Raw genomic sequence first — 12,304 nt, 5'->3', positions numbered from 1 at the left:
AGAAAACAGATACAGATGACTGAGAAAGAGCTGTCAATTAATATAACTTTAAGCTCCTGTGTGTTTATGGGTTAATCTAAAAATGTGAGCATCTCTAAGGCAGCACTTTTTGTAGAGCACACGTTTAGAAATGTTCAGCTCTATATTAGACATGCACGATTATGTTCAGCTCTATATTAGACATGCACGATTTGTTTTGTTTCAAATCAAATTTCATCCAATTCGGCAACTTGGAATTCTGAAATAAAAACGAAAACAAATGGATCTTTAAAGAAATTGAATCGATTACTTCGGTATCCATTTGTTTTGGTATGGATAGCAAATTAGGGAGTTTTATAGTAAACAACTTAAGGAGAAAAATTAGGAAATGTTCATCTTTCATCTGTTTAGTAAATAGCTTCCTAACTTGTTTGGGATTGCCATAATTAGGGATTTATTTACTAAACACCTCAAAGACCAAACGTAAGCAAGCCAAGTTCTTCATTTGTTTAGTAGATAACTCCCTCATTTGCTGTCCTTACGAGGGATTGCCATAATTAAGGACCCGAATTTAGGGCAGTGTTTAGCAGATAGTTCCTTTATTTGGTATCCTTTAACCCCTTAAGGACACAACTTCTTGAATAAAGGGGAATCATGACGGAATATTTCCATCATGTGTCCTTAAGGGGTTAATATGGCAATCCCAAGTAAGGATAGTAAATGAGGGCGCTATGGGAGGGATTTTCCTGATTTTTTAATTTCAGTAGTTTAGCAGATAACTCCCTAAATTAGCACTAACTCTGTGACCACTCCCTATAGGGAATAACATGCATTCAAGGGTAAAATTTGAAATCTAACAAGTCAAAACTATTTTTTTTTCCCTAAGTACGCCTCTACTCTGTAAACATGAATATCAAATCAGAAATAATATTAAAGAATAAAGTTAAGTCATCTCCAAATATGAGCCCACACGTAGCGTAATATGAATAGAAAAGATTCTTCAAATACAGTTTGTTCTTGAGCTCCATGATTTTTAGTTTGGCTATTTTAGCCTCAAATTCGAAATTCACTGCAAATTAACTTTCATCTTTCAATAATTCTGACTTGTGAATAAATGGGAGTGTGGTGCCCTCTGTTTATTGGTGGATAGATCTGAACGTATTATTAACAGTAACGTTCTGAACGTGGAGCTATCGCCATGGAACCAGTCGGAACATTCCATTCATTTCTACAGCAAGTGCTTTTATTTTAAATCTCTAGCAGTGTGTCATGATTGTGTTCTGGATAAACACAGCCATCGCCACTTGGAAAGGAGCCTGTAGAAAATCATTTATCTCAGGAGCGAGGGGACGCAGAGATCACTGAATAAGAGGAGCCGGACCGTGGTTCCCTGCCACCTGCAGCAGACCGGCCTCACACTGAAACATAATACAGATATACTGTATCCGGCTGGGGCGGCTTGTGTTACCAGATCTAGCAATAGACTCACAAGTGAGATTCAGCGATAGTCTTCAATGTATAAGGAGATAGTCTTATTATTGCATGACAATAACTGCACTCCTATTTACACTATGCTGAATTCAGACTCCCATCAAACTACGCTCAAAGAAAAGCACAGATCAGTATTTAATAAGATTCTCGCTCCATGGAATATTTTCTTCTCACTGATAGAATATATAAAGAATGGACTCCGTCACCTCCCTCCCAGATGTCATACTACCTATTCAAACACATTCCCTTTGGGCTGTCCTCCTGGCCCCTACAGGTAGCCCCAGCTCTCCTCTTCACAGATTGCTGTTCTCCTTGGCTCCTGTGAATGTCTTCACCCTGTCTCGTTATTTCCTGCCTCCGAGTGCCAATGCTAAAATCATTTGATTCAGATCTCATTTTTAATTTGCTTGTTTTTTGGCTAATTACTGATCTTGTTTTTACAAGATCTGCAATGACTAATTTTACTTACAATTTCCTGGATAAGAGGGCATAAGAAAAGAAAAAAAATCAATTTTGATGATATTTGTATTTTGATATTCTTCATTTAATTTGCTTTCTGCATTTCCAGGGCTCATCCTTTTATTAATATAATTTACTAATAACTAATTCCGCAGCGCGGTACTATAGGTCGACTAACAGACGATTTTAGAATCGTATTTCTTTTTTTAATGCAGTCAAGGAGACTGAATTGTGTTTTTGTTAATAAACATGATTAAATGTGTCTTTATATTTTAATAATCCATGTACTTTCATTAAATATACTTTTATTTTTTTCATTATTCTGGGTGTTTTTTTAGTATCTTTGTACCGCTGTTCGGTAGTTAAAGATGGCCGCCGCCACGTGGTTGTTTCCCGAATGGCGGCCACCCAGAGGACACAGAACACATTACATGGATTGCCAATTACCTGTTTGCAACATTGTTGCAAACTGTAATTGGAGGCACACTTATTCCTGGGTGGTCTGGTTGTTCGGTAGTCTCACTCAATATAATGAATGGAGTGATTCTACCGAACAATCAGATGAATGCTGCATATATATCACCCAGGTTAAACTTAACACATAATACATATACAATATTACAGGCAGTACACTAGAATATGCTTCCCGGCCTTAAAGGGACAGTAGTCCCAAAAGTCCCAATCTGTTCCTAGATGCTTTTAAAGGGCCGGTAGCAGCAATATACATTATTACATGCCCAAATATAGTTTTTACAGTACAATATGTCCAGGGCCATAGTCGCAGGGCAGGAGGCTAGCAACCAGGCTTCTCCAGTCCACAGTGGCGAAGTTGGTTTCGCCACAATTCTCCCCTTTACCAATTAGACTAACAGGGTATCTGACCTCCTGCCGGTCAGTGCCCTGGTTAGTCCAGCAACCCACCCACAAAACAGAAGTAGTAGAGCAGCCCACCCGTAATAAACAGTTACTACCTCTGGGTGAGGGAGAATCTTGTCTGGGTTCAGGTGCCTCACCACGGCTGTGAGGGGGACTGGTAGGCTGCCTTGGTGGGTTGCTGAGGGGGCCGAGACCAGCAGTACTCTGTCCTGTTGCCAGCACTACCACGGGAGTAGTCTGGTGGGAGCCTGGTTGCTGGAGACCGACTGTCTCCCCTTTAGATATATCGCTCTGTGGCTGGGGGACAGGACCGACCGTCCCTACCCCTGGTGCTGTAAGTGCAGAGACTACGGTCCCATCTGCACGGATGTGGGGCTTAACATCTCCCCTTGGTGGGTTAGGCTGCCGCTGGAGAGAGGGTGTAACAAGCTCCTCTCTCTGGACGGTAAACTGCCGCTGGGGAGGGGGGTTAGCAGGCTCCTCTCCCTGCCACTCTCTCTGCTGGTGGAAAGGGGGACCAGCTGTCTCCCCTTTCATTCTCTTGTCCGGCTGCTGGGGTGCGAGACTGACTGTCTCTGCTCCCTGCAGGACACACTGCCGCTGGGGAGGATGGACGACACCATCAGCTCCCTGGGGTACACACTGCCGCTGGGGAGGAAGGGCGACACCTTCTGCTCCCTGGGACACACACTGCCGCTGGGGGGGAAGGACTGCACCTTCTGCTCCCTGGGACAGACACTGCCGCTGGGGAGGATGGACGACACCATCAGCTCCCTGGGGCACACACTGCCGCTGGGGAGGGAGGACGCTGCTCTCCTCTCCCTTCGCTTCACACTGCCTTCTTGGCATATCACTTTGCTGCTGGGGGGCAGGAACAACAACCTCTGCCCCCTGTAACTCAGCCTGCCGCTGGGGAGGAAGGACTGCACCTTCGGCTCCCTGGGACACACACGGCTGCTGGGGAGGATGGACGACACCATCAGCTCCCTGGGGCCCACACTGCCGCTGGGGAGGAAGGACTGCAAACCCCCTGGCCCTCTCTGATTCCCACGGCAAGTACTCTCGCACTGCTTTCTTCACACGCTGTACTATATCCTCTGAGAGGTTGGGTCCGCATAAAGCCAATATCGCGGTGACCTCTCTGTCATACGCCTCTTGAGTGTAGCTGGGTGCCATGCTTGCTCTGCTGCAGTTGGTTCCTTGAAGATAGGGGCGCTGTACGGGTACTGGCGTTGCCCTCACTTTGTAATCCAGGAATGGTGTTGTCTGTAGCTGTCCCTCTGGTTGTAGGAACGATCCCGCCGCTTGCCACCAATTGTAACGGACCGTTTCAGCATAAAAGGGGAAAAATCCGTTTAGGCGATCATCCCCTTTAGATAGACCAGCAGCTACCATAAGCACCAACTTCCCGAACTCCCAAACTGCACGAATTCACCAACTCTCGAACAGCAGACACACGAACCCTGGAAGCAGCCAAACAGGAAAAGCATGAACAGCTTACACTCCTGGCAGTCGGCATACAGTCCCCTTCCCCCCAAGAAAGAGACACACTCCAGCTTCAGGGTTAAACAGCAACAACACTGATTTATTCACACACAGGCTTATATGAGATTCTCCCATGCAAGGGAGGGGTTTACAGTACACCAATCCAGTTTAAGGTACAACCCACACATCTCCTCCCTCCAACATATCTGTTAACACAATTAACAGGGACATATTTTTACCCAAGTTTTGGATGTACCCTAAATACTTGGGGTACATCCACAAATCCAGTATCTCCAGATAGCCCTAGTCTGGAGGGACAACATATGTTAAAATCAGCCCATTCGGATAAACGGTTCGGGGGTTATGGGACTTTAAAGTATTGACCGACCGCATGGGTAAAGTATCCGAAAACAGTTCCATGCATTTTGGCCCTGCGGTCGGTCACAAACAAGTGAATGAAACAGACGAATTGTCTGTGTTATAGAGACTAAGGGGGATTCGTATGAATCCCCTAGTTCGTACGTTTCTTTCTACCGAACGGCGGGCCGTTCGGTAGTTTCCCCACGAAATCCTGGAAGTCTGGAGGTCTCAGCGGTGTTTGCCTAGTCGAGTGTCCGATTTCAGTTCCAGACACTCGACGGCAAAACACCGCTGTTCGGTAGTTAAAGATGGCCGCCGCCACGTGGTTGTTTCCCGAATGGCGGCCACCCAGAGGACACAGAACACATTACATGGATTGCCAATTACCTGTTTGCAACATTGTTGCAAACGGTAATTGGAGGCACACTTATTCCTGGGTGGTCTGGTTGTTCGGTAGTCTCACTCAATATAATGAATGGAGTGATTCTACCGGACAATCAGATGAATGCTGCATATATATCACCCAGGTTAAACTTAACACATAATACATATACAATATTACAGGCAGTACACTAGAATATGCTTCCCGGCCTTAAAGGGACAGTAGTCCCAAAAGTCCCAATCTGTTCCTAGATGCTTTTAAAGGGCCGGTAGCAGCAATATACATTATTACATGCCCAAATATAGTTTTTACAGTACAATATGTCCAGGGCCATAGTCGCAGGGCAGGAGGCTAGCAACCAGGCTTCTCCAGTCCACAGTGGCGAAGTTGGTTTCGCCACAATCTTTATCTACTCACTAATTAGGAGAGCATTTCTAGAAACACCCTTCCCACCTCCGAGCATTGTCTCTAAGGAAAGTGGTCCATCTAACCGTTCTGCAGCCAGAAATACAATGTTACTTATTTTGGAAGAACGGGTGTACGACATATATCATATTTCTTGAGGCATCCGTTTTTAACGGTTTCTAGGCTGGGTTAGTCACCTTGCAGGTGACCCCTGAACCTTGTCCAAGTTACCTGATACTCTGAGCTACTCAGGTAACTGGAGAGAGGAAGGACGTGTGTGAGATGTACGGCCAGGTAGAGAATGTAAGGTGTCATTATAGTTTGCTATTTTATCCAGTAATTATAATTTAGCTCACAATATAACATTTTCCAGTCATTTTGTCACCTTGACATTGTGTTAGAATTCCATCAGATCACACCTGGCTGTATAGAGATACGTCTTCTTTGGAATCAGACACCCTGACACGCAGAGCACGGCTACTGACATTTAGCTGATCCCTGTACTAACAAATTATTGCTCTACATTCAGAATATGCAGTACTCCTCAAGCAACCAATACAAAGTCTAAACACAGAAACCCTACACAGAATAGAGTCCAACACAATTAATATGGATTTACTAGGGGGGTGGAAGGGTGAATGAAAGCTAATTATAGATGTATTAAACAATTATTTGATTCTCCCCAGAACAAGCACCAAGATTACATTGTCTTGTACTGACAGGGTGCTAGAGTAAAGAGCCAAACGTACGTGGAAATCCCATTTAGTATGAGCTACCTAATGGATTTTTGCAAAACTGACAATATTCAGTCATTGGGTTGGATCACACCTTTCCAATTCCAACAAGTCAGTTCTCTGAATTTCTGCCATAGGAACATGTTAGGCGATGTTTCTATGTTTCTATCGTTTTGGATATATTCAAAGGGAGTTAGCTGCATGCTCTGTCCCTGCCTTAACCCCTTAACCCCTTAAGGACCAAACTTCTGGAATAAAAGGGAATCATGACATGTCACACGTCATGTGTCCTTAAGGGGTTAAGGACACATGCCATGTGTGACATGTCATGATTCCCTTTTATTCCAGAAGTTTGGTCCTTAAGGGGTTAAAGCATCCATTAAAATGCTGCTTTCACTGGTAGAAAACATAAAAAATACCTTTATTGAGTGATGATCAGGCTGGGACACAGCAACATAGACAGGACAGACCGGATGTTAACGCATTTCATGAGAGACAAGATATCAGTGTTTCTGATGAAGTGCCTTTAAGGCATGAAACGCGTTTGTTTCCTGACTGTCCTGTCTATGTTGCTGTGTCCCAACCTGACGCAGCAATTCTAACCATCACTCAATAAAGGTGTTTTTTACAGCAGTGAAAGTCTGCATTTTTTCTGTTTTTTATCTTTTGGTGTTTGCTAGATACAATGCATTTAGTTTAATACCTTCTCATAAGAGGTAAACCCAACAAACCAACAAGCTATAGATCCCTTCTGTCCTCACCCTTTATGTCCACCCCCCTATTGTGTTGAAACATTACGTTTAATAAAAGCTACTCACCTCATTTCCAGTACAGGGCTCCTCTGATGCAGCTGCCCTCGCCACCTTTGAAGATCCAGGCTGACATCCCCTGTGATTGCACCAATCTATTGGTCTTACTTCAGTGCCACTTGGGATTCGGGACAGCAAACAGCTTTCCTCCCGCCCGCCCTATTTAGTCGCAACTAGCCGGGGGTATGTACTTGCCAATTAAGTTTGAGGCGGTTATGTCAATATGTGGAATAAGGTGGCAAAGTTTCAGGTCTCAACCTCCCCTGCTCTAAAGGGTTAACCTGTATGGGATGTGCCCACCGAGTAAGGAAAAGGTCGGCTGGTGGTAAGCATTGGAAGGAAAAGGAATTTATGCCAAAGGGGGAGGTGAGAAGTGGTACATAAGCTCATGGTCAGTATATTGGCAAGGACGGTTGGGTTATACTGTATGACCCTATATGTTAACTTATTTGTTAAGTTATGGTTATTTATGTTTGACCTTTGGTTTATATCAAGTAAAGAAGAATATTAAAATAAATGATGGATGTGTTATACAGTATTTATCATGTGTTATAATAAATGTGGTGTCCTGTTTCCTCCATACTACGTTGTCTGTCATTATTTGGGTGGTAATTGGGATAGTTCTATGTTAGCAGGCTGCATCGCAATTCCCCACTACGTACATACAAGATATTTCTTTCATGTTCAACGTATCCTGAATGTTTACTTCTTAATATAATTTCTTTTGGCGCAACATTCTTTTGATACTTCCTTAATAATCATGTGTATCTTCTTAGTAAAATGGCTCAGATACAAATTGGCTGCAAAAAAGATTGGAAAAATGACACGATTTTCATTTTCACGCCTCTGTCTCTATCTGAATAATTGAAACAGTCTTTGTGACACAGACCTTTAAAGGCAAACAATCTTTGAGTAAGATTGCAGGACAGAGAATTCTGCTAGTCCGGCCATTAAACCTGTCACAAATCATGGTTATTAACACGTCTGACAGATCCCACAGATAAACTGAAACACAAAACATGAGGGATATGTACTAAGAGCAGTGAAGAGGTGCCATCGCTGCCCATGAGCATTAGGTCTCCCGTAGGCAGCGCTACAATAAGGTAAATGACACAATGGGGGCTCTATAGGGAGCTTTAGTGCCAGAAAAGAAACCTTGTTTTCCTGGCATTATTGTTTCCCTTTAAATCGGTTCCTTTTTGCTATCTAAACCTCATTTTGAATGCGCAACATTTTGTCAATCTCTTTATCCTTTTTTTTCACCTGAAAAATGTTCTCTTTCACTTTTCTTTTTTCCACCACTCTATAACTGCTGGCCTTTTCTGAAATGTATACATTTCTGTTAAAAATGGTGAGAAAAACTGACTCTTTTTATATAATTTCTAGAACTATTTAGTCAATAAATGGAGCAGATTGCGCACCAAAAATAAAAGCCTTTAGACGACTTTATAAAATCTCTGCATTGTTTGTTTTAATCTGCGCAGAGACACACCTGGCTATAACGTATCACCTGAAGTGTATTCTGCGTTAATACTGAAACAAGACAATAAATGAACCCAGCTTTCCTCACCAATGCTGCATTGTGCCCCACCGTGTGGTAGTTAACAGCTAACGATATAAACCAGCTTGGCAGTTTAATGAAATGACTAAAGACTGACATTTCACTAAATGCAAAATCCATGAAATACACTGAGCTCACAGCGAATACGCCCATTGGTATTTATTCCAAACGCTCTGTTTGTATAAACATCATATATCATAAGCTGGGCTGTCACTGCTGTGAGCAAGGGACATGCAAAGTCCAAGAATTGGGCATTTACAAGGTTAAACAGGTGCAAGAATCTGGACTAAAACATTAACTTCCAAGAATTTGCACCTATTCCAATCAGAACTGATTTATCAACATTCTCCTCGGCGACAATGTTGCACTTGGAGAATAGCGGCTGCACCAGGACCCCACTGGACCACAAGGAAATCCACCAGCAGGCCACTGGACCACCAGGAAATCCACCAGTGGGCTATTGGACCACCAGGAAATTAACTTGCAGCCCACTAGACCGACAGGGGGCGTATTATGTTTCAATTCCTAAACAGGAGGTTGTCAGGGGGGAGGAGAGGGGGTAATAAAAAAATAATAAAACACCACACACAATGACTACTAGCAGCCCCCCTTACACACAATGCAACTACTCCACACACATACACTCCCAGACACACACAGGCATATACTCAGGTACACAATGCCAGAGAAACAAACGCACTCAATCAGAAAGGCACATACACGGGTACATAAAGCCAGAGACACAGACAAATTCAATCAGAATACACACACACACTCAGGCACAAGTACACAATGCCAGAAACACAAACACACTCTCAGACACATACTCAGATACATAATGCTAGGAACACAAACACACTCAATCAGAAAGGCACATACACGGGTACATAAAGCCAGAGACACAGACAAATTCAATCAGAATACACACACTCAGGCACAAGTACACAATGCCAGAAACACAAACACACTCTCAGACACAAACTCAGATACATAATCCCAGGAACACAAACACACTCTCAGACACATACTCAGATACATAATGCCAGAAACACAAACACACTCTCAGGCACATACTCAGATACGTAATGCCAGAAACACAAACACACTCTCAGGCACATACTCCGATACGTAATGCCAGAAACACAAACACACTCTCAGGCACATACACAGATACATAATGCCAGAAACACAAACACACTCTCAGGCACATACACAGATACATAATGCCAGAAACACAAACACACTCTCTGGCACATACTCCGATACATAATGCCAGAAACACAAACACACTCAGACACATACTCTGATACGTAATGCCAGAAACACAAACACACTCTCTGGCACATACTCCGATACATAATGCCAGAAACACAAACACACTCAGACACATACTCTGATACGTAATGCCAGAAACACAAACACACTCTCAGGCACATACTCGGATACATAATGCCAGAAACACAAACACACTCTCAGGCACATACTCCGATACATAATGCCAGAAACACAAACACACTCTCAGGCACATACACAGATACATAATGCCAGAAACACAAACACACTCTCAGGCACATACACAGATACATAATGCCAGAAACACAAACACACTCTCAGGCACATACTCTGATACATAATGCCAGAAACACAAACACACTCTCAGACACATACTCAGATACATAATGCCAGAAACACAAACACACTCTCAGGCACATACTCAGATACATAATGCTAGAAACACTCAGACCCCGCATTCAGCTCTCAGCCTCCTCCAATACACACGCTCTCATACACCACTCACAGAACCAGAGCCCAGGGCTCTAGAAGGGGACTCCACAATCTGGCACCCTCACTAGGGCACTGGGCAACCTTAGTCTCTCAAGCTGCACCACTGACATGACCCCCCTGGGCCCTCCCACCCCGGATCACATTGTAATGAAATGTGCTGTGCATGTCTATGATTATGATCCCACAAGGACCTAGGCAGTTGTTATGGTTAATCCTGCTCTACAACGATTTATTTACAAAGATCTGCTGTTTTAATCTGATTATTAGGGTGTCCTAGGGATTCAACCACTGTAGGAGTCCCCATCACACAGCTCATCCTATTAGAACAATAACCCTCCTGTCATGGTGACATCCAGCAGCTGTCTGTAGGGGGCTCACATTTCTATAGTGTAAATACATATTTATCTAACTGTTTAATTGCTGTCCACTCCCTTCCTTCACCAAGTGATCCAGCTCTTAGACGCAAGTCGGCTAAAATGCAAAGTTTGGGGAATAAATTAAAACTCTATAAGGGACTTTGCAATCAAAAGGTCAGATGATTTGCAGTCCTGTCCGCAGTTATTTGCTATGAGTAGTAGCTATTAGCGTAACTGATGGCAATTTATCACTAACGATAGCGTCATCAACCCAACACAGAACTAAGTTAACTCTTTCATTACCACAGTGGAGAGCACAGTATATTTCAAAGGTTTTTGTCTCATTTTTTTTTTTTTTTTAAATGTTTCCATTTTATTTTTAAAACCATTATTGCACAATTGCTTTTGTTCCATATTCTACATAACGCAGAATGCAATGGCCTGGTGCCTTTCCCAGGCTGGTGTGTCTCTTTAACCCCTTAAACAGTCCCAGGTTTACCATTAGTGTAGAGCCGGGCATTCCCCCTCATTTTTCAGTGTTTATAGTGAAACGTTTGGCCTTTAACACTTGTCGTGAACCAAACTCATGTGACTTTATAAACTAAATGTATTTACAAAGATGACTGAAAAACAGTTATTTTGTGGACACATGACAGTTTAGTTAGTTTGTTGGGTAGGTAAAAGGTAGGTAGGTAGGTAGGCACTAAGTGTAGTTAAAGTGCGGAAGAGAAACACGCATTACTGGAGAAAAATAACTGCATAAAATATCAATAACCCATATTGTGGAATTCAGGAAAACTTACTAAACTGAAATAAATCTACAGACAATCTAATTCTCAGCTATTGACGATGGTTTGACAAACACCTCTTGCAGAGTCGAAATGTTGCCAGGTGCCCTAAAGGGCAACTGGAATATGTCTCCTGTGCAATATATGGAGCGGCAGAGTATTTACTGGCTGTTTTCATGTAGTCACTGTTTGGCATTTGAGCTTACATTATACAGCTGCTGTTTAGTGTTACATTGTGCAGAGTCTGGTATTACTGAAGGGGTTCATGAATTCACTCAGAATCTGCTTACCCAGGCATTAGAGCCGGAGGGATGTAGGTGGCATTGTTGTGGGTGATGAGCGTTCCTGCACTCCTGGTTGCCATCTGTCAGCTCTCGTCCTGCAATGTGATCCACACAATGTACAATAATCTGCAGGAGGCCGTGTCCTTCCTTAATCAGTCAGTCAATGTAGCCAGAGCAGCATCTACTGAGAGTGACAACAAACAAACTGTAACTAGGCAACACAACACCTAAGTTACACTAATTCCCCCTCCCCCCCTCCCCCCCCCCTGCCTGATTCACCATGGGACAATAAACTTCCTGCGTGTAACACTAACTTCATAGTAAAACTCCTGCTACTATTACTGATATCATACTAACCCTCCAGCAACTATTACTGACATCATAATAAACCTCCAGCAACTATTACTGACATCATAATAAACCTCCAGTAACTATTACCGACATCATAATAAACCTCCAGCAACCATTACTGACATCATAATAAACCTCCTGCAACTATTACTGACATCATAATAAACCTCCAGCAACTATTACTGACATCATAATAACC

The 12,304-nt window shown here is 43.1% G+C and overlaps 1 protein-coding gene across 2 annotated transcripts in view; it reads right to left on the bottom strand.

Annotated features, from left to right (window-relative positions):
* CIMIP2C (ciliary microtubule inner protein 2C) overlaps positions 1-11,938 on the bottom strand; it is a 43,246-nt gene extending 31,308 nt beyond the window's left edge. For both annotated transcript variants that reach the window (XM_063440782.1, XM_063440783.1), the window contains exon 1: positions 11,761-11,938. In XM_063440782.1, the coding sequence (XP_063296852.1) occupies positions 11,761-11,834 (74 nt within the window). In that variant the 5' untranslated portion in view covers positions 11,835-11,938. The remainder of the gene's footprint in view (positions 1-11,760) is intronic.
* Between the last annotated feature and the right edge of the window lie 366 nt (positions 11,939-12,304).

This window comes from Pelobates fuscus, chromosome 2 (assembly GCF_036172605.1).
Source record: "Pelobates fuscus isolate aPelFus1 chromosome 2, aPelFus1.pri, whole genome shotgun sequence".
Lineage (NCBI taxonomy): Eukaryota > Metazoa > Chordata > Amphibia > Anura > Pelobatidae > Pelobates > Pelobates fuscus.
This window is presented reverse-complemented; position numbering and strand designations above follow the sequence as displayed.